Source organism: Daktulosphaira vitifoliae, unplaced genomic scaffold, assembly GCF_025091365.1.
Source record: "Daktulosphaira vitifoliae isolate Bord-2020 unplaced genomic scaffold, ASM2509136v1 Scaffold_5, whole genome shotgun sequence".
NCBI classification, from domain to species: Eukaryota; Metazoa; Arthropoda; class Insecta; order Hemiptera; family Phylloxeridae; genus Daktulosphaira; species Daktulosphaira vitifoliae.
Window position 1 is genome coordinate 19,649,665 of NW_026099576.1, and position 22,880 is coordinate 19,672,544.

Consider the following 22,880-nt stretch of genomic DNA (forward strand, 5'->3'; position numbering starts at 1 on the left):
CGCATTGATTGGTTCTTTGAAAAAAATAACTGTCTTCCCCCTAATTTATACGGGTTTCGGAGAGGGCTGGGCACCATGGAGTGTTTATCCACTCTCACGGCCAGTATATACAAAACATTTTGTGATAAATCCTATTGTCCCGCTGTCTTTGTTGACATCAAAGGTGCTTTTGATTCTGTACACATTCCTACCTTTATTTCCCTTTTACATTCTTATTCTATACCCCCTACACTTTGTAATTTTATTTCACGGGTCTATTCACAACGTTTTCTTACTTTCACTTCTCCTTCCGGTTTAATATTAAACCGCACTTCCTATCGCGGCCTCCCACAGGGTAGCTGCCTTAGTCCTCTTCTTTTTAATATTTACATGAGCAAAATTAGCCTCTCCCTCACCTCTAGTGGTACTTTCTCACTTTTCTATGCTGATGACATCGTTCTTTTTTCTTCTCATATATCCAATCATAATGCCCTCAACTCCCTTAATAATTCACTTGCCGTCCTCTCTAACTCTCTTCAAATTCATTATTTTGAGGCTGCTCCATTGAAAAGCCAGTTAATAATTTTCACTAGAAAACGCTTACCGTCAGTTTACCCTATAATTACTCTTGATGGGATAATCATCCCCCCTCTGAATGCGTCACTTATTTAGGCCTTAAACTGAACTTGAATATTTTTATTAATAAATAAATATTTTATTTACAGGTTATGATTGAGGTTACAATAACAGTGCGGTTTTTTGCCCAAGCTCGAGAATTAGCTAATTTAAGCTTTGTTATTTTAAAAGTTCCACAAAATTTATACCTTTGTGAACTACGTTCTATAATAGTTAGTAAGTTTAATTTATCATCAATCGAAGATATTTTTATATTGGCCATCAATGAAGTTTATGTAACTAGTAATTCAGAAATTATTCTAAGAAATAATGACGTTGTAGCAATTATCCCACCGATTAGTGGAGGTACTAAATTTACTATTCACTAATTTTAAAAAATAACTTAGTTTGAAAAATTTAAGTTATTAAGTAAATTTATTTTTAGGCTGAAAAATGAATAATCTAAAAATTACAGAAGATATCTTGGATATAACTGCAATTATTAACTCGGTTAGTTCAAAGGAATGTGGTGCCATTTCGATTTTTATTGGAACAACTAGAGACAATTGTCTTGGTAAAAAAGTAAAAAAGTTATATTATGAAGCATACGAATCAATGGCATTGAATCAAATGAAATCTATAATAGGTACTACAAAAGAAAAATGGCCAGAGATTGCTAATATAGCTATTCATCACAGGTGAGTTAGAACATTGCTCTATACTGGATGTTAATACATTCTTTTTAACTTGTGCATTATGTTTTAAAGGTGTGGTGAAGTTAAAGTTGGTGAAGTGGGACTGGTAATAGCTGTTTCGTCTCCACACAGTAAAGAATCACATGATGTTGTGGCTTTTATCTTAAATAAAATCAAAACTATAGTACCTATATTCAAAAAAGAATTTTATGAAGAAGGAGGTAATCAATGGAAATCGAATGATAATTGCTCTTGGTAAACTTCATAATGAAATTGGATATAATTAAATTATAATCATTCATATCATTTATCTTATTGTAATGGCATAGTAAAAAATAAATCAAAATAGATTAACAACAAAATTTCATTTATTTATTTTTATTAACTATACAAAATATATATATCCGACAATAAATATCTAGTAAATAATAATTAAAAAACATTTAACAAATTAAATGAAGTCTGAACTACAATGCAAACCAAGAACAATGGATATCACTAGAGTATGGCACTAAAATATAAAAATAATATAACAGATCATATGTTGGTTAAAAAATATTTGGTGTCTTTTAAATTTAATATACTTAAAAATACTATATAGTCATAAAAAAATATGTTTCACGCAATACTTAAATATTCATTGAATTAAAAATAAAACCAATATAAAATATGCGTGATAAAATATTACAGTCTTGAAACCATTTTAATTAATTTTGATTAAAATCAACAAAACATTACAAAAAGCATTAAAAATAATGTACATTAATAATTTTATATAATTTGTCGTTTTTGTTTATGTATACACAGTAAATTAATTGGTTATATGATATGTCACATTTAATCACATCTCCATTTTTGCATAGCTTCAACTCTAGCATCAGGTACTAATTGACAGCGAACTCCTTGCAGAACATTACATGTTGCTTGACTAGCTAATATAATAGGTGTCAAAGCAGTGGGAGGTATTTGACGCATAACACCACCAACCATCCCAGCAGTGCCTTTAATTTCATGTTCTTCTGTGGCAACTCTAACTAGAGTTTGAGCAGTTTCTCCTATTCCCTATAAAAGAATCAATATTATTTAGAAAACTAATGTGATTAACATCATGATTATTCTAATATACTTAATTTATACTTCTTGTTCTTAATTCATTATAAAGTATGTCATATTTGGTATTTCCAAATAAATGGAAAATAAAATAGTATTTAAAGTTTGTTCTCAATAATTAAATAAAAATAATGTTATTTTAGGATAGTTTAATTGTTAGACAAGTATAAAATAATTCTTGTGTTGAAATTAATAAATTAATAAAACAAATATAAGTGAAGTAACAAAATTCAGACTTAAACAATTTGAATAACTGATGTAAATAACAAATATTTTAAAAATCTTACAAAATTCATGATAAATCTTTATTCAAAGCCAGAACTGGAACCAAAAAGTATACTACAAAAATACATTTTAGCCATTATAATATTATTATAGAATTAACTTTAACTAAAATATTGTACTATAGGCTTAATGGTTGTATAAAAAAGGGGTATAGATTTACAGATTTACAGTATTAATTTGACTAGGTAATTAAAATTTTTTAAAGATAAACAAAAGACATTTAAACTTTTAGATATTAACTATTAGATTATTATATCTTAACATTAAATAAGTAAAAAATATACATACAACAGCAATATTCCAATTGTTTATATATGATATTCAGTTAAACTTTGAGTTGATTTATAAAGTACCCAATGATTTATTTATAAAAAAACACTTGATTATCATTGTACGTATAAAAATAGATTTCTAAAAAATATAATTAACCTCTTTTACTAGCATAACTGCACTTGCTACTCCTTCCCGTATATCAGCTGGATGAGCTCGTTTATTTGAACGATATTTCTTTTTGGATTCTTGTAAACGTAATTGCCGCATACTAGGACCTGGGTTTACCATATCGTAGGTAGTTTCAGCTACTCTCTAAATAGTTTATTAATTTAATGAATAAACATTTTTGTAATAATAATAATAATAACTAACTTGAATGAGATTTACGATTCTTGTAGCAATTTCAAGTGCAGCCATTGCTGTTGAAGTAGTAAATGAATTAGCACCTTTTTGTAATCCTCTAACTATTCTTCCATCTTTTTGATACTGTTCAATAGGAAGTTGAACTAAATCTCTAAATCCTTGAATTAATCTAACAAAAGAATACATAGGACCAACACCTCCTAACAATGAAGGTAGCTGGTGTTTTTTAATATCTTGTAGCCATTCTTGCATGATAAATGTCACCAGTTTGTCGAATCCGAGTAAACTGAATAATTAGAATATACTATTTAAAATAAATTGTTAAATATCATATATTAACAAGTGATATGATAATTCCTAATTAGATTAAACCACCCAAATTTACACTCGCACAAAAAAAATTCTAAGATTAAATTAGAAAAATTGTTTATTTAAATTTTATAATCAAATAATTTATCATATCACTAACATTTATCATTATAAAATTTATAATTTACCCATGTTTGTATACAATACGCTTTAATTTTATCTCAGAGCAGTTGAGTTGTGCTAGACCCATAAGCAAACCAGCTAAGGAACCTTTACTAAAATCAATATGTCGTCCTTCATAGTCTAATCTAATAGTTACATCAGGGGAGAAGACAAATTGCCTAATATAAACTGGAGATTTGTTATCAATGGAAGAAACATTGATATCTGAATTATTAACAGGAGGTGTTTCTTTTTGTCCAAAATGTTCTTCAAACTCATCATTTAATTGAATTAATGAGTTTGGCATAATAGTTTTAAAAGTATTATCTGCATTTCCTAGTGACATAATAGGTTCATTTGATTTTGAAAGTGGTATCTTTTCATCTCCAACTTCTAAAATAGATATAGAAATTAATAAGTTTACTTGTAGTTCAAAAGGATTAAAAAATTAAAGTTAAATTATTTATTTACCATTTCTAGATATTTTACTTAAAGTAGTAAACTGATTAACAAATGAGATCAGAAAAATTAGAGAATCTTGGTCAATATTAAGTCTCAATGGTAATAAAGATACTTTTATACAGCATTCTTGGGCTCTCGAATTGGAATCAGGTTGAACATGAGCTGCTTTTACAACCAACTAAAAATAATATGGTATTTAAAATTTTTAAGTAATTTATTATTACAGAGAAAAAAAAAAGACTATTGGAACACACAATTTTTTTTCTTCAATATATTAGATTATTAAATAACTTAATTATTTTATCTAATTAAATAAATTATTTAAGAAAAATATTTTTGTTTTGTTCCACAAAAAAATAAAACAATTACTTCAGAAGCTAAAATTTAATTCAAAAATATTTTACAGGTGTAAATCTTTCAGACCAAAATAATTTTTCAAGAGGTATTTGGTATGTGTGTAAAATAGTAGCCATTTTTCTTTTTTCTTAATAATTATTGAATAAAATTTGTTTATTTTATTTGTAAATTATCATTTGATATTATGATGTAAAGTAAATCGTAAGTATTGTCAAATATAATTAAAAAAAAAGATTAATTTGATTTACAGCCATCATTGCATATAAAGTATTAAAAATTTATAAATATTAGTAAAACTAAATCATTTTACCAATATTGTAATTAACTATGGTAGAGAGTATGATATGTAGAAATACTCCATCAGTAACTCTATTTAAATTACATTTGTTATGTTTTTTTATTATGGTCTGAATATTAACAATTATCTTACATTTTTTCAAACAATTCATATTATGCAACACGTCTAAATAATTGTATGGTTTTTAATAAATATGGAGTATTTATTTTGATTAAAATGTTATATCTAATTCGTATTACATTAAAACTTACGTTCTATTTGTAGACAAGTTATTTTTTCATAATTATGTATTCTTACAGTAAGGTATTAATTATTTCAAATAATTATGAGGAGAAACAGATAACCAATAATAAAACCATACAATTCATTCTTACCATTAAAAAGTACTACTTTTAATTAAAAAATCAATAAAATAGAATAATTTGGTGTTTCCACGTATTTCAACATGAAAAACTCATCAAAATTAAAAATGAACCATACTATGAAATTATCTGTAAAATTCAACACAAAATTATATCTAACATTAATATATGAGGTGGGATCAATTTGGAGACAGATAATTTTTTTGAAAGACCTATTGACCTCTTAATTTGTATAAAAATCTTGAGGAGTATACCTCAAGTATAATAATAATAATATTTGTAATTTATATCTAAGGAGGGATGAAATTTATTATTATTAGTGGATAACCCCTAAGGGGTTATTAAAAAAAAATAAAATAAAAATGGAGTCTTATTTTTATACCTTTCCCAGGTTACTCCTTATATATTATTTTGGTTTGAGAGATTTACACCATGTATAATTTTTAGTTCTATCGAAACGTTTCAAAACCATTATAGTTTTTTAAAACATAATTTTGATTGAAAACAAAGTTATAAAATTTCATTAATAAAATATAATAATAGAAAATAAGTTTTCAATCCTTGACTTTAATATATTGAGATATAATAACACTTTAAAACTGTTATATATATAGAGTGAAAATTATCTTATTGGACGTTAGCATTGAAAATGAAATAAAATTTAATATAATCATTTATATTACTGTTAAGTACAATATTTGTAATTTATGCTGATGTATTACAAAATAGCAGGTTACTATGTAAAATTGTTTTTTTTTGGGAATTTATGAGATGATCAGTGGTATTGTCATTACCGTCCTATAATTGTTTTCTATTTTACTTTTATTGAATTAAATGGTTATAATAATCTTGTTTAGACAGTAATTAAATATTATTTTTAACTCCTTCCTTTCAACAGTTAGTATAATTATAAAAATACTTTTTATTGATATTATTTTAATAGCAAAAAAACTCTTAATCAGCATAATAAATATCATAATAAACTAATAAAATAGCTGACACTGTAAATCTTTGTTTTTATCTTTGTCATTAAGTAAATAATTATACTTTAAATTATTATAAATTACTCGTACCATATTAGCATCGTATTGTTTGGGCATTGCTTCACTTGAATATAAATATAAAAACTTATTAATATTTGATGATGCAAGCTTATCTCGAATTTCAAAATCTTGTATGAGTAAAACTTGTCGTTTTGCTTTTTTTGTATGAGGTGGGTAAGTTTCTTGCTGGAAACGGACCTGGAAAATAATTATATATAGATTTAAATTTTTACTTATTTATGTTCCAAGAAATTTTTATAATACTTTATTTAATTGAAGTTGCATAAGGACATGATGTTGCCGACCAGCACCACCTTTGGCTTGCCAGCTAGTAGGTAAAATACTACAACAAAAACGTGTTCTAGCTTGTGAATTGTTAGTTGAACCTTTATTACTAATTGAATTTTTCTAAAATAATTTTAGTTATTAATTCCCAAAATAAGAAACAAATTTTAAATAAAATAACTACTTGTTGAGAGTTTACATTAGTCTGAGAATAGTAACGTGATAGAGAAGGTCTAAGAGTATTTGGAGAAGTTGGACAAGAATTTCTACAAATAAATTATTTCAAAAATAAATGATAAGAATTTTTAGGAATTTAACTTATATAAACTATACTTACGATTCTGATACTATTACAACATGTTTAGTTAGCTCATTTTGTGAGCTTGAAGTTTTAGGGCCAAAATCAGTTCCACCATATATATGCCAAATTAAGGTCATTTCTCTAAGTGTATATCTAGTAATAGGGATAGGATATTCTTTTGGGGATTTAAGCATATCTATTTTACCCACAGGAGCTTTAAAATAGTTGTTTATTACTCTTACATTGGTGTTAGTCAACATTCTTACTTCAGGTATATTTTCTCTAGGCTAAAATTTATCATTTGTATATTAAAAATAAAAATCTACAAAAATATTTAATTATTTTACCATTAAACCAGATCCTACTTCATGTTCAACAAAACAAAAATCTTGTTCAATTGCATTATCATCAAAATTGTCATCAATATCAGCTAATAATTCTGATTTTGAATTTAAAGGAGTAACTGTTTTATTGGTTTCATCAGGGAAGTAAAAAACTTCCACACCTTTAGCACTTTGATTAGAATTTAAAGAATTTTTTTTTTTTAAATTCTTGTCAACAGAATTTTTTGTTTTATGTTCATCAATTTCTTCATGCATAGCTTCCATTATAAGACTTGATAATGAGTTATTATCAGAATCTGTATGCTCAGTTGATATAGTTTTTTCTTGATCAATTGTTTCAAAATCAGCTTCCCCTAGATCTGCAGAAACTTTATCTCCATCTGAAGCAATATAACTAATTAATTGACATAACGCAAATGCAGAATCTGCACAAGTTCTAATATGAATAACATTAATAGCTATTTTTAGATCTGTTTCAGGTTGTGTCAACATATTTGCTTGTTTTGAGTTTTTGCAGAATTTTAATGATAATTCAAACACACCCAAATCCATAACACAAATATAATTTGTCATTAAATCTATATTTTCTTCATTTGATAATCGAGCAGAAATAAAGAGAGCAACATCTTCTGAGACTATATGTAGTGTAGATGCTTTAGATCTTGCTACTATATTACTAGACAAACTAAAGTTTCCAATAGTCAGAACACATTGGTAAGGTAAATAAAGGGGCCTACAGAAAAATTAAAAAATATATTATTTAATGATTATTAAAATCAATATAATCTTATATCCTAATCATATACCTATAATCTATAAGACATTCATTAAAATGTTGGTGTAATTCTGTAATGACATGTGGGGATTCATATCCAGCAACTGGATAATCAACAACATCAAAAAAGTCTGATAATTGATAATACCAACTCTGAGGTACTATACTAAACACATGTTTTAGAGTAGTACCAAAGATTTCATTTGCTACTCGTATAGTCTAGAAAATAAATATTTATTAAAGAGGAATTTAATAATACCAAAAATTTAAAGTATACCTTAATATGATTGTGCACAGAAATCTCGACAACAATAGTTAACATATCAGTTTTATCAATGTCTGGTCTTTCTTTAAGATCCATCCCGAGAGGAACCTGATATAATGTACGTTTTAATAATTTATTTTTCTTACTTACAACTTCTTTAGGTGTAATAACTTCATTACCTCTAACTAAAAGATCTGTAAAACAAAAATACTGATATAGAGTAAATAAATGATATTCATTTGGTTCAAGGGAAATAAGCACAATTTTAAATGTTTAGTTAATCATATGAAGACCTAAATTCAGTAACAAAATAAGCGAGTGTAAACAATTTATTTTAGTAATTCACTAATTTTTAAATAAAAAACATAGAACATGAAATATATATTAACTTGTTGATATTTTTTATACATTTTTTTGGCGATCAATTTAATTTTTTTTTTTTTTTTTGCCATATTGATTTCTAGTCTACATATATCACTATGAATTATCAAACATACACATTTGTAAGGTAACTAAAAAAATGTCATAAAAACCAAATAAATATTAAACAGGTGTTACTGTAATATATGAAACGAGTAGTAAGGTAATATTCAATAGGATCTAAAAATAGTAAAATCAAAAGTATACATTATCATAATTTTAATTTTGACAGATACATAATGAGAAAAATTGAAATACCCCATTGATAATGTGATATTTTTTAAATTATTTTAGTGAAATCTGCATACACAATTTTACTTTTAAAATTTATCTTATATTTAATCTATGCAATACTGGCCAATCTTTTTTGAACACTTAATTATGTTTAAATAAATATTGACAAGCATAGTACTATATTGTATTAACAATCATAATTGATGTTGGAAATAAATAGTGTGCTGATTATACTAAAATAATTATTTCTAATTATCTTATTATAATAGTGTTTGGGACTTAATTAATTTATAAAACTTGTTTGAACCACTTACACCAAATTCTATAAATATTTATAATAGGAATATACAATATCACAGGAATTTTTTTTCTTGAATGAAGTGATATACAAATTCTGCTTAAAACTAAAATCCTAATTAATTATCCATTTATCATGGATGTACAAAAATTGGATACTAAAATAAACTTATTGATGCAAACCCAAACCCTAGTAATAAAGTTTAAAATATTCAATTCAATTTTGTGTTTGTTTTATTTTCCAAACTTAAAAATTAATTTTATTAATTTAAATTTTTAGTAGTTTTAATAGAAAAATTATAATTTGTTTGAATAAATAATAAAAAACAGAATAAAATAATGAAATAAAAAAAAAAAAACACATTTTTAATGGAGTTTTCCAGTATTTTCACATTATGTAAATGTCAAAACTAAAAATAAATTAAACCATTGAACTCCGATGGTTTATTTAACTCCAATTTCAATACAATTTAATGGGTCACTCTAAAATGAAATTATTTATTAATTTTAATCTCAAAAATGAGTGGTGGGGTTGGGTAGAAATTTGCAACAAATTAAGAGACCCCTTAATTTGTATGACAATTTCGTGGAAATTCCATGCCAATATTTATTTTTGATTTAAATAAAATTGGATGGGGAACCCTAAAAACCTTAATCTTGTAGATAGGAAATTATGGTTTTTGATTGTGCTATTTTTAGGTCCTATTGAATATCACCTTAGTACTCATGACATTTGTTAAAGCAACACTCTGTATAAAATTAATGCATCAATAAAAGTAACAAAAACATTAGGATATATTTTTCTTACTCTTATTATATATAATAATATTGTTATACATAATATTAAATTAAATTTTGATTTTAAAAGAATAGAACTATTAATATGAATTTTTTAGAAGGAAAATCAATATTGTCAGCTGTCTATTATAGATGCCTTAATAAATTTGTCAGCCTGAATTACAAATGTTGAAGGACTAAAATTTTTTATATCATAAGAATTAAAGATATGCTAATTTCCTTGTATCATTTTCATACCTGATAGAACTACAAAAACTGCATTATGACTCATACTTAACGGTATAATTAATAAATGTTGTAATTTATACTGATATATAATAATTATAATAATATAATACAATCTTACTTTCATGACTTAAACAAAATTTATTTGATTGAATACAAATAAAATTATGCCTAGGTGTATTTTCATATCCGGCAGCCATATATAAATTTAACCCATCAAACATAACTTGGAGTTCACCATAATGTTGTGGTATGACTCTACCAGAACGATCCTTTAATGAAACATCACAGTAATAAATATTAATAGAATTACTAAGTGTAAAAATTTGATTGACACATTTTTATACTAACCCTAGATTGAGTAACAATAGTAAACAAGCAATGCATAATATTTAAATTTAAACAAAATGTTGTACGTTTTACTAGAGGATCAGCAATATTCATTTTAGATTGTCCACATGAATAATATAAATCTGGTGATTCATCTTCAGATTCACTTTCAGATTCTAAATAAGAATTAAGGGAAAAGGTTTAGAATATATATATAATTATGCAAGTTCAATAACCACTATCATTTACCAAATTGTATTCCAGACTTGCAAGGTGAAAAATAACGAGTTGTTTCCAAGTTAGACAATTTATTTAGATTATTTATACAAGACGCAGCAGTAGGAAATGATGGTGACCAAAAAAACAAATCATTGGTAAACCTGAAAAAAATTAATAATTAAAATATTAATTATTGTAGATAAATATTAAAAAACAAACCTATTATAAATAGTTTCATAAAGATGTTTGGAGGGCAACGTTACAAAAACACATGGTAAATTAATATCCAAGAAAATTGTGGCACTAGTATTTGTAATGTTTACAAATTCCATAATTTCTTCTCTGGAACCAGGTACAACTTGAATTTCACCATCTTCTGATTTTTTTTCAGATTCATTACTTTCTGAATATTGATTTCTCTGTCTCATATTTTTTTTTGAAGCAAATGGAGATGGTTTTTTAGAGGATTCAACATAAACACTGCTAATCATAGTGTGTTCAACACTTAAATTACTTGCATTTGTCTTATCTAGATTACCAACCACAGGACAAAGTTTTAAAACCAATCTAAAGTACAATACAAATATAAGTTTTAAAAAATTAATATTAATATAGAAGTTAATAATGTGATGTACAAATTAAATTACTTAGGAAGCTGTTTTTTATCAATTCTAAGTGTTCTTAATTCATTATCACTACCAGAACATTTAGCTATTGGAATAACAATGTTAGAGTTAGCTTCTTGAAACAAAGCTTCAACTGATTTGCATTGCAATTCATATCCAGCTGAATTCAATTGTTGAGATAATTTGGTAAATGAACCTTCTGCATTGGTAAGATATAACCATAAAATATCATCTCGTAATACACGTTTCCACCATGGCAAACGATTAACATCACTTAACGGTCTAAGATCAGGTACTGGAAAGCTAAAAAAAAAAAAAAATGAAAGATAAAAAGGATGGTTACCTAAAATATATTTAAAATAATATAAAAATATAATATATTTTAAATATAAATCTATAAAAAAGCAATTACTATAGATTTTATTATCATGGAAAGTATATAAATTTAAAATGTATGAAATTTTAATTATATATATAAATAAAATACATGTTAAATGAAAATAATATAAAAGTTATAGTATATTTTTTATTTAGAATAGGGTTGTGATGAAGTTAATTGAAAACTTATAGTGTATGAATAGACATTATTTTATTACTTTTATATCTTGATACTGCAATTTGAATTTATCAAAACTTATAAAAACTTCTTTAAACTTAAACACCCAATTCTAATTGAAGGTGAAAAAATATATTACCGAAATTTTAAAACCAGATAGTTAAAGTTGATGGAGCAAACAATACTAGTTTCATTGACAGATCCAATTACTTCATTGAATTGAGGCTGATAAATCTAAAATACATTATTAAAAAATTTAATTTTGCATTAAAAAAAAAAAATAAATACACACCAGAAGCAGAAGTAGTATACATTATTCATAGGGACTTTGAATGTACAATTTACACTTCATAATTTATTTTAAAAATATTAATTACTTGATTATAGATTGTTTGTATAAAATATTTGTAATAAGAGGTTTGAACCCCAAACATACTACTTACCTATACACACATAGGTGTACTCACAATATTTTACAATACTCATTAGGGTGACTCTTAGCTACATGCGAGGTTTCTTTTTTTAATATTACAAAGTGCCATTCCCTAGAATTATTCGAATACATGAAAAAATAAATTGTACAAAATTTGGAGACGATTGGTCAACTCTAAGACGTGCCCCAAGGGGGTTAAAAATAACCCCCAAGGGGGTTAAAAATAAACCCCAAGGGTGATTTTTTAGTTTTTTTTGTCTATCTCAAAAACTTTAGCTTTTGCAAAAAAATTTATTTGGACTTTTTTGTAGGTATACAATTTTTCTATTAATAGTATATACAAAATTTTTCGAAAAGTTCTTATTTAGCCCTAAAAAAATAAAAACGTATATGTTCTATTCTTACCGTTAGAATTATTAATTTATCAATTGTTCATTGTAAAAACAAAAAAAAATTAATTTAGCCGTTGTTTTAAATTTAATTTTCTATACATTTTTAATTCGACATTTTTTCTATTATTTACTATTCAAAACCTACAATTTTTTTAATTTTAATAATATTAAAATTATACGGTTTTTCTTAGTATCATCATAACTTATAGAGCCATAAAATTTATGTTGTTTATAGGCTAATAAAAAAGTCATTTTCAAGATAAAGTTATTGATTATTATTTTTAAACACTTAATTGTTTTCTTTTATCTGGTATTCTTGAAAAGATGAGTCTACATATATAACCAGCTAAAATTTTGATATCCAAGATTAAGATGAAAAGTTTAAATCATAATCAATCAGCTTTCGTTCGTTGTTCATGAATTTCATATTCAACAATTTTCTTATATTTTATACTTACGTTTTTAATTATACAACTTAAAAAAAGTTTAGATTTAAATAATTTTTTAAAAAATGGCTTCAACATCTAAAATGAACCTTCGTGATACAAATAAAATTTATTTAATTGGTTATATGTCAAATCAAATTGTCGGCAGTAAGTTGCCATTAAATAAACAAGTACTATGTGTTCTTTTTTATATCATGCGCGTAGTTAATTTAAATGTTCACGATAGTGCTTGATTAGTGTACAATGAAATCGAAATTTTTTGTCTGATAATGACTTTCTAGTCGCATATTTTTGTAATTTTCTCCATTCATTGTATAATGATTCAATTTTTTTAACGGAGTGACATTTTTTTAATAGGTATTCTGGCTTTTTGGCAAAAAATTTCGATTTCATTGTATACTAATGAAGCACTATCGTGAACATTTAAATTAACCACGCACATGATATAAAAAAGAACAATGAACGATTGATAAATTAATAATTCTAACGGTAAGAATAGAACATATACGTTTTTATTTTTTTAGGGCTAAATAAGAACTTTTCGAAAATTTTTGTATATACTATTTATAGAAAAATTGTATACCTACAAAAAAGTCCAAATAAATTTTTTTGCAAAAGCTAAAGTTTTTGAGATAGACAATAAAACTAAAAAATCACCCTTGGGGGTTATTTTTAACCCCCTTGGGGCACGTCTTAGAGTTGACCAATTGTCTCCAAATTTTGTACAATTTATTTTTTCATGTATTCGAATAATTCTAGGGGGTGGCAATTTATAATTTTTAAATTTTATAAATAAGGGACACCCTAATACTCATGTATGTAACTGCTCATTATAATGATTTACACAAAACAATTTAGCATTGAATATTTTGAAACTTACATTAAAAGACGACTTTTTAGACATTTTAAAATCTGGGCTATGAATATATGAAGACAAACGATTTATAATGGAAATGTCCACTTCAGAAAATGCTTCTTGCATATGAACCCTGAAATTTATAATTAGTTGAATGGTTATTACAACTTTTAAATAAGAAGTGAATATATTTACTTGATATCAGAAGAAACAGGATAACATGATCTTGAGGATTTGGTATTATGCTTAAAATTAAGATGAAAATCTGGCTGATCAATATTTGATGTTTTCGCATGAAATTCATTTTCATCTCGTACAAATCTTAAAAGCTACAACAGTTATTGATAAAAAATAACAATTAAAAACATAATATTAATAAGTAATGGATAATTTATTTATATAACAAAATATTATCATGTTATATATTTTTTAAGTTAAAATAAACTTCATTTATAAATTTAATTAAAAAAAGAGGTTTAACATTTAAGATTATTTTACTTGACAATTTAAAATGAAAATTTGACCGAGTAAATTAGTATGAATTGAAATTAATTAATTTCTCAAAAAAAGTTAATATTAGCATTTCTGAATTTTAAATAAATATAGTTTTACCAATTATTATAATTTATTTAATGTTAATTGCTTAACTGAACAAATTTTTAGGTTACAAACAGTAATACAAAAATTATAAGCTAATTTTTTACATTATTTTATAATTTACCATGGCAAATTAATGATATCTGTACGAAAAATTAAAAATATTTCTTACATGAATATACTGAGGATCATATTGAGAAGAATCTATAAGAACTTCTATGATTTCTACAGAACTTCCCATGATATTTATATTAACATCTTTATAAGTTTCATCAGTTTTTTCATCACCCTCTACAATCAATTTAGTTGCTACCACTCTTATATGGTTTTTATTTAAAGATTTTGTAATTTTATCCCTGTCTTTAAGGGAGTCAGAACTTTGCACACTCATTAAATATTGGTGAGATATTTTTCGCAATTCATTTAGTGAACATTGAGTAACTGTATCAGTTTCAGGACATACTGCTAAGATGTCTTCATGTAAAAGCACTATACAAATTGATGCCAATTGCACATTAAAGTGATTTGTTTCACCTAACCATTCATGTTTACCTAAAATTAATTAAAAAGAATAAATAAATAAATAACTATTCATAAAAAAACTTTTAAAATATTACTTTTATTTTTATGTCTTGTGTGTCGTGATGATAATTCAGACCTACTATAATAATAAAAATAAAATAATTTAATTAAGAAAATTCTCAAGTAATAATAAGAACAAAAATTACCTGCTAGCAACACTACTCATACTAGAAGTCATTGATGAATCCATACTTGGTAAAAAAATATTTTTTTTGGCACCTTGTAATGGATAAAACTCTTCTTCATCTAAGAACAATTTTTCAAAAATTATATATGAATTATGATAAAAATGTATATTTAATTATATTTTTCTTGCATTATTAAAAAAAATTAGTCAAGTAGGCACAAATACAGAAGAATTTTTATTTTTTTAAAGAAGAATAAATTCATGAATATAAAATGAACTAAATAATAAAAATAAAATACCATGTAAATATGACCATCCTTGCATTCCTCTTAAACCAACACTAGTATCAGGCTTTGGTTCAATTTGGTTTAACAAATCCAATTCTATATGGTTAAAATCAGATTCTGTCATTGGTTTTTGCACAGGAACACATTGTTTTTTTTCTGTTAAAGGTCTAGAAACACCTTTTAAAAGTTCTAATACTACATAAAATTGTCTTGGAGAAAGTAAAACATTGAGGGGTCCAAAGATTATTTCTAAACTTAATTTAGGGCCAGGTAGACTAGGATTATGTTTTAGTACCATTCGTATAGCCTGAGTTCCAGTCAATTCTGCAATAGTTATAGGTTCAGTACTTAATAATTTTGATATCTGCAAAGTTTATACCAACAATGAGTTAAGAAAAATCAAAGTAAAAGAAAAAAAATATTGACTAAAATAAAATTTTAAATTCTGAAAAAATTAATATTAGTTGTAAATTTGGAAAATAATAAAACAAACATGATAAACAATTTATTTATATGTAAAAAATGATATTTATATAATATATATCAGAACTTGGACAAACAAATCTCTTATTTTTAGGATATAAATAAAAACTAGGATAGTGGAGTGCAGCATAGTTGAGACTTGTATAAATTATATCTGATTAACATCAATATATATATATATATATATAACTTTGCTACAAATTTGTTAAATTTTACAAAAATTTGTGTATTTGTAATTTTTCCAACAATAGTAAGATTGTTTTTTTAATATTGTAATAATTTTTAAGAACTTTAATTTAATATACGTTAAAATAGGGCAGAGAGTTCAAAAAAATAATAATAATATTTTTAGATATTCAATGTTANAGAGGATAGGTTTAATTAGATTAAAATCAAATTTTTTTTACATATTGATCATTAAAAACAGCCCCCAGTATATGAGTTAAGAATTTTCATGGATAGACATAAAAAGACCACACACACCATCACAAAACCAATATTACAATAACTTCTCTGCTTCACATCAAAACTAAAAACTGATTTACAAAATTAATTAATAATTATTAATTAAACTGTATTTTATAATATAGTTACAATTAAAATAATTATTTATTATAGATAATAGTAATTCCATAATCCCAATTAAAATCTTGATACTATTTCAATACTTAAAATGAAAACATAAAAATAATAATTAAAATATGGCTTATACAACTTAATATTTTTAATAATACTTTTAATATTATTATTTTAGAAATAAAAACTGTAATTCCACGTTATTCCCAATGTCCTTTCTGTCTGGGTGAATCAATAAAAATGACACAATGATGTCAGAATTAATTAAATAGGTAAATAATGGAATATTAATGCAGCTTACTAAATTTTCATTATGTGCTGACTGACATTTAAACTCATAGGTCTGTAAAAATACTCCTTCAATCATTAACTTTTTTGTTAAAAATGCTAAACTGTCAAATACAATTCCTTCTTTTGATTCATCAGCCACTTCATCAATATATTCTAAACTGTAAAAAAAATATACTTAATATTTTCTACTCTATAGATAAGAAACTTTTAAAAAGAAAACAAATTTAGTTAATGTATCATTCAATAAATATTTCAATGACATATAAATTATTTAATCATTCATTGAATTATATATACAAAATAAAATGGTTCTTCATTTAATAACTAAAAAATAGGTCCCATATAATTTTTAAAATTTTTCTGTCTGAGCTTTGCTATACATTTTTCTATTAATAATTTTCAAACTACAATTAAAATTCAACTCAATTCAGTAGAATTCCAATTATTTTAATATCTAGATGTTTTCTATATTCAAAATCAATAACAAACCTGATGATGTGTAATTGGAGTCCTATTCCTAATTTAGAGAATGCTGGGTTATATTCTAATTTTATCACAGTATTTGAAAATTTTACTTTAATTCTATTTAAAACTGAAAATTAAAAAGACATTGATTTAACAATTATTAAAAAGGAAATATCAAAACTATTTTTACTAGATTCTATAGCTTGAGTAAATACTTCCAATCCTGAGACTTGCTCAGATTCTGGTGTATTTTCAAAAGTATCTTCATAATCACTGTCTGGTGAAGAATATACACTATTTGACATGGAAGACCAAACTGATTCTAACATAGAACTAGGTATTCCTGAAAAATCGTATTTATGAATTTTAGAATTTTATAAGTTTTTATCATAATTTTGCTTACCTTCAGTTTCTTTTACATTAGGTCGAACAGTTAGACTGAGCCCTTCTATATGTATTATACTTGAATCTGTAAGCATATTCCTCCATGGTACTGATAATGAGATTTTATCCACACTACTTTCTACAAATTCAAATGGCAATAGATTTTCTTCCCCAACATCATTAAGTGCCTGCAAAAATTAATAATTTTGTAATAAATATGTAAAATGTAGAAGTAATTTAAATTTAAGAAATACACTACATTAATTATTTGAGTTAAATATCATGTGATTCTTAAAAAGGTAAATATATATTTGGTTATTTAATATATCTTCTAAAATAATTTTTAAAACTGAAAGATTAACATTGATTCAAATATGGTTAATTAAATTACTTACAGTAAAAATTTTAATTAAGAATTTGACATCAACCATTATACAGAATAGTTTTTTTATGATAAACCATACAATTAATAACAGAATAAAAATTTTTAAATATTTTTTTTCAGTTACCTTTAGTTACATTATTCTTGAATTATTAGCTATGTAACACTTTTTAAATTGATCCCTTAAGCATCGTAAAAGTATCAACTTTGTTTTTTCAAATAGGAACATATNTTGATCCCTTAAGCATCGTAAAAGTATCAACTTTGTTTTTTCAAATAGGAACATATTTTTAGTATAATAAAATGTTTGAGGTTTTATTTTAATAGTAAATGACATTTAAATTTTTATAATAACATCATTAATTTATTAGATATAAAACAGTTTTAAAATTTTGATTTATTATACATGTATAATATATGACAGATCACAAATATAGGTAGCTAATAATTTTTTTATAATGTCGTTATATGTAAATACTCCGCATTTATAGTTATTTATGATTTTATCAATAGATATACTTAAATTATGGTAATAAAGAATATTGTTGGAAGTTTAGAAATAAACCAATTGGCAATACAGAAAGCATATTTAATGATAGTCATAATTGACAATAAACACACACACACACACACACACATATATATATATATATATATATATTCTATTTTTATTTTTCCAACTTTAAAAATAAATATTGATTCTATATCTTAATGTCAATAATCCGTTTGAAACAAAGATTATTGCTATAAAAACAATCTAATATAATAGTATGCTTACCTGGACATCAAGAACAATATCTTCAAGAGATACTGAACCATCTAAAACATTGATAGATAATTGGTCAGGTTCTATTTTGTGCTCAAGGAAACGTCCAACATAGCGTTGCAATAAGTATCGGCAGCATCTTTTCTGCAAATTCTCCGTACAATAATTGAACCAAGACATTCTTTAAGGCTCATGTAAGGCAAGTTGTTAACTTTTTAATAATCTTAATCTGGAAGGCTATAAAATAGTTTAACTTCATAAGGATTCCTTGCACTCACGTTTAGTAAAATTGACCTTTGAGCTAACATACGATCTGTTTTATATTCAATATCTCATTTAAATTTAGCAGCAATGAATAACAATCAAGTTAAATATTCAGAACCGCAACAATTTTTTAAAAGTCAAGTTCGCCATTCAAATGTTTCTATCTCCCACTATTAATCCTGTACAATATAAGAACAATGTATATTATTTCACAGGAGAATGGACAAAAAAACATAACTAACGGCCACACTTTTAGTATAACTCGACGAAAATATACGTCGAACAAAATATAATTGCGTTTTGCAAACTCGCAACCGTAGTCGCGTGTGAAACAAAGGAATCACAGCAAATATCCCCACCACGAAACATTTATCACGCGTTCCGAACAAAAACAATAATAAAAAACATATGATCGACCGCTGACTGTGTCCGACCAATACGTACAAAAACATCCGCAATGCGTGCGCATCATTCTAATAATCAACTCTGCTCACATTCTTCTTGCGCCTTAACCCCATCATTTCTGCCGTCACAATTACGACTTTGTGAGATATTTATAAAAAATAAAATTTACACCTACGTGGTGCCTTGGAAGCTTGTGATTGGTTCATTTATATTTTAACGCGGAAACGTTTTATGATATATTTTTGTTTGGCAATGGAACAAAGACGTGATACAATGCAAATGTAGAGCTACTATTAAAAATTTCGCTATATTTTTTAGTGAGAACATGAAACAATAATTTTTACGTAATCTGTTATCATTCAAGGTGATGTTATCATGTACAGCACGTGACAAAAAAATCTTATTGCTACAATGATACGACACAAGTGTTATTTTATCTACTCTAATGCAATTATTGCATTATTATAAAAATTATTATCCTACTAAATTTAGCTTGGTCAGATGTCCCAAAGCTAAAAATATGGATTGGTAAAAAATTTATTTTTTCCAATTGTATAGTTTTTTCTAATTATGCGACTTTTTAAAAATACAAATTTTCTCTAGTATGATTATTAAATAAAAAAAATTAAGCGCCCCCCTCTAAAATTAATTCTGAATACGTCTCTGGTAAATACCTCAGTAAACAAATGTCAATCTTACATTCAACACATTGTACTATTTTCTTTTTTTTAATTTTCTTCATTTTAATAAATAATTTTTTAATATATATTTTAGATTCAATGTACAGCTGAGAAGATATTAATTTTACCATTATGTGTTTATTTTTAAATAATTTTTTTGTTGTCATGTTCGTCACTATATTACTCAGCTCTCATTGAAATTTCTTTCATTGATACTTTCAAAATATCACAAATCGTATCTAGTCGAAGACATTACCCTCGAAAATTGAAAAAATTACCTTCATTTCTCGTAAATGGGGGAAACCTCCAAAAAAATTACAATTTTAAAAATCGCTAATTTTTCAATTTTTAGCTTTGATGCGAAGCTGAGATACTAAGATGTGTTTTTTTTACTTAAAATTGTCATCATTTTTTTAAAAATGGCCACATCAATATAAATTTTTTTTTATAGATGCATGATGTCCTTACCTAAGGTCTGACACTTTTATATATATCTTAAATTAAAGCTAATGTAATATACTTTATTATGAAAAAAAAAAAAATTGACCTCTGGACTTGTCTTCGTGGTGAAAATAGACATCAAAGTTAATAAAAAATTACGATTTTTGTAAAATAATTCTTTTTTATATTTTTAACTTAATAATGCTATAACTTTTCGGAAAATGTATGGATCAGTAAATTTTTTTTTTTATAGATGCTTGATGTCTTTACCTATCATTTGGTATACATTTTTTATAAATTTAACCCTTTATCTGCCCACAGGGGGGATTTAAAATGACAACTTTTTCACAATAAATTTACTTTTACATTTAACTTTTGAAAGTGTTCCGGAAAGTCTGACACTTTTATATATATCTTAAATTAAAGATAATGTAATGTACTTCATTATAAAAAAAAAATTGACCTCTGGACTTGTCTTCGTGGTGAAAATAGACATCAAAATTAATAAAAAATTACGATTTTTGTAAAATAATTTTTTTTTATATTTTTAACTTTTTCAAAAATGACCAAATTAATATAATTTTTTTTGTATATAAATACGTGAGGTACTTACCTATCATTTTGTATATTTTTTTTATAAATCTGACCCTTTGTCTGCCCATAAGGGGGAATACAAAATGACAACTTTCTCACAAAAAATTAATAAAAAATTAACTTTCTAAACTTAACTTTTAAAAGTGAAATACTGAAATTTTTATATATACCTTAAATTAAAGCTTATGTAATATACTTTATTATGGAAAAAAAAATTTTAAGACTTTATTTTGTCTTCACGGTGAAAATAGTTACCGTATGCTATAATTGTGTTAAAATTCTCGATTTTATATTTTACATTTTTAACTTTAAAATGCTATAAAATTTTGAAAAATGTGTGGATCAATACAATTTTTGTATGAGAAATGATATTTATTTATTCTTTTATTGGACTTACTTTTTTTTTTAATCGGATCATTTCCCTTTATACAAGGGTAATTCAAAACTTTAAAATGCGTATAGAAAGTAGAACTTTTTAAAATAATTTTTATTTAAAATATATTTATTGATTTTTCATACATAAATTTATCAAACATAAATATATGTTATAATGATTAAAAGGTTTTTATTATTATTTAGGCCATATGCGAGACACTAATTGCAGATTTGAAATCAGTGCAAAAATGGGTATAGTAAAGTATATTTTGGTATCTGATGAAAATTCCTTGTAGACCAGTAAATTTATTAATAAATAATAAACAATTTTTTTTTAAGTGTTGCATCAAAACTTTTATATACGTTTTTCATAAGTAATAACTACTTTATAATTTTTTATAAATTCTCCGTAAAAATTTCAATATTAAATTATTAAATATCAATTTCATACTACATTTAATTGATATAATAAATAATTATATACATAAATGATAAAAATAATATAATAATACTAGGCTCCGTCTAGCTGGGGCTCGGCCCCAGACCCGGGACCCTTCGAGCATTACGCGCCTTCGGCGCGTAAGCCTCTTCGGGCCGTCATCATAAGTAGGCCACTGATTCCGGTAGAAGTACCCGGCTACGCCTGGCACGATAAGTGTTTTTCAGAAAAAATATTACTTCAGAATCAGTGAAAACTATAGAAAACTATATCTAAAAATGTTATTATTAAAATCAGGAAAATTCAAAAAGAGAATATAGTAAAATGTATTGGGTATAAGGTTGAAGCCTCTTAATGAGGTATTCCCTTTAGGCCTATTCAAAAATTATTTTAGGAGGAAATTTAATATTTTTTACTTTGTTAAACATGTTTTAGAAATTTTTTTGCTAAAATTAAAGTAATGATGAAAAAAAAGGACATCAGGTCTTTATATATTAGAAGTTGCCTAAAAAAATATTGATAGCGCTTGTTCAAGGAGGGGCCAATCTCTCTTAAATACACCCCTGTTATACACAAAAATTATTAATAATCTAATTATAATAATTGTGTTTATATTATAGAATAATT

At 25.1% G+C, this 22,880-nt stretch overlaps 2 protein-coding genes across 3 annotated transcripts; one reads left to right on the plus strand and one right to left on the minus strand.

Moving 5' to 3' along the window:
- Window positions 1-811: 811 nt before the first annotated feature.
- Window positions 812-1,651, plus strand: LOC126907359 (molybdopterin synthase catalytic subunit). The gene is made up of 3 exons (XM_050688580.1): window positions 812-960; window positions 1,040-1,292; window positions 1,362-1,651. Exons 2-3 carry the CDS (start codon window positions 1,048-1,050, stop codon window positions 1,546-1,548), a joined length of 432 nt encoding a protein of 143 aa, XP_050544537.1. The 5' UTR covers window positions 812-960; window positions 1,040-1,047; the 3' UTR covers window positions 1,549-1,651.
- Window positions 1,640-19,756, minus strand: LOC126907341 (autophagy-related protein 2 homolog B). Of its 2 annotated transcripts, XM_050688543.1 has the most exons (30): window positions 19,350-19,756; window positions 19,068-19,292; window positions 17,927-18,095; window positions 17,714-17,866; window positions 17,548-17,650; window positions 17,069-17,216; window positions 15,721-16,072; window positions 15,441-15,540; window positions 15,330-15,373; window positions 14,885-15,264; window positions 14,311-14,444; window positions 14,140-14,248; window positions 12,128-12,222; window positions 11,454-11,735; window positions 11,026-11,373; window positions 10,837-10,967; window positions 10,609-10,763; window positions 10,379-10,529; window positions 8,296-8,477; window positions 8,050-8,237; window positions 7,247-7,976; window positions 6,936-7,186; window positions 6,783-6,864; window positions 6,578-6,721; window positions 6,344-6,511; window positions 4,263-4,431; window positions 3,818-4,184; window positions 3,330-3,606; window positions 3,114-3,269; window positions 1,640-2,351 (listed from the first exon to the last, which is right to left on the minus strand). In XM_050688543.1, the coding sequence occupies exons 2-30, from the start codon at window positions 19,233-19,235 to the stop codon at window positions 2,127-2,129; spliced, it is 5,961 nt and encodes a 1,986-aa protein (XP_050544500.1). In that variant the 5' UTR covers window positions 19,236-19,292; window positions 19,350-19,756; the 3' UTR covers window positions 1,640-2,126. The 2 variants fall into 2 exon arrangements, with proteins under 2 accessions (XP_050544500.1, XP_050544499.1); XM_050688542.1 differs by having other exon boundaries at window positions 19,068-19,756.
- Between the last annotated feature and the right edge of the window lie 3,124 nt (window positions 19,757-22,880).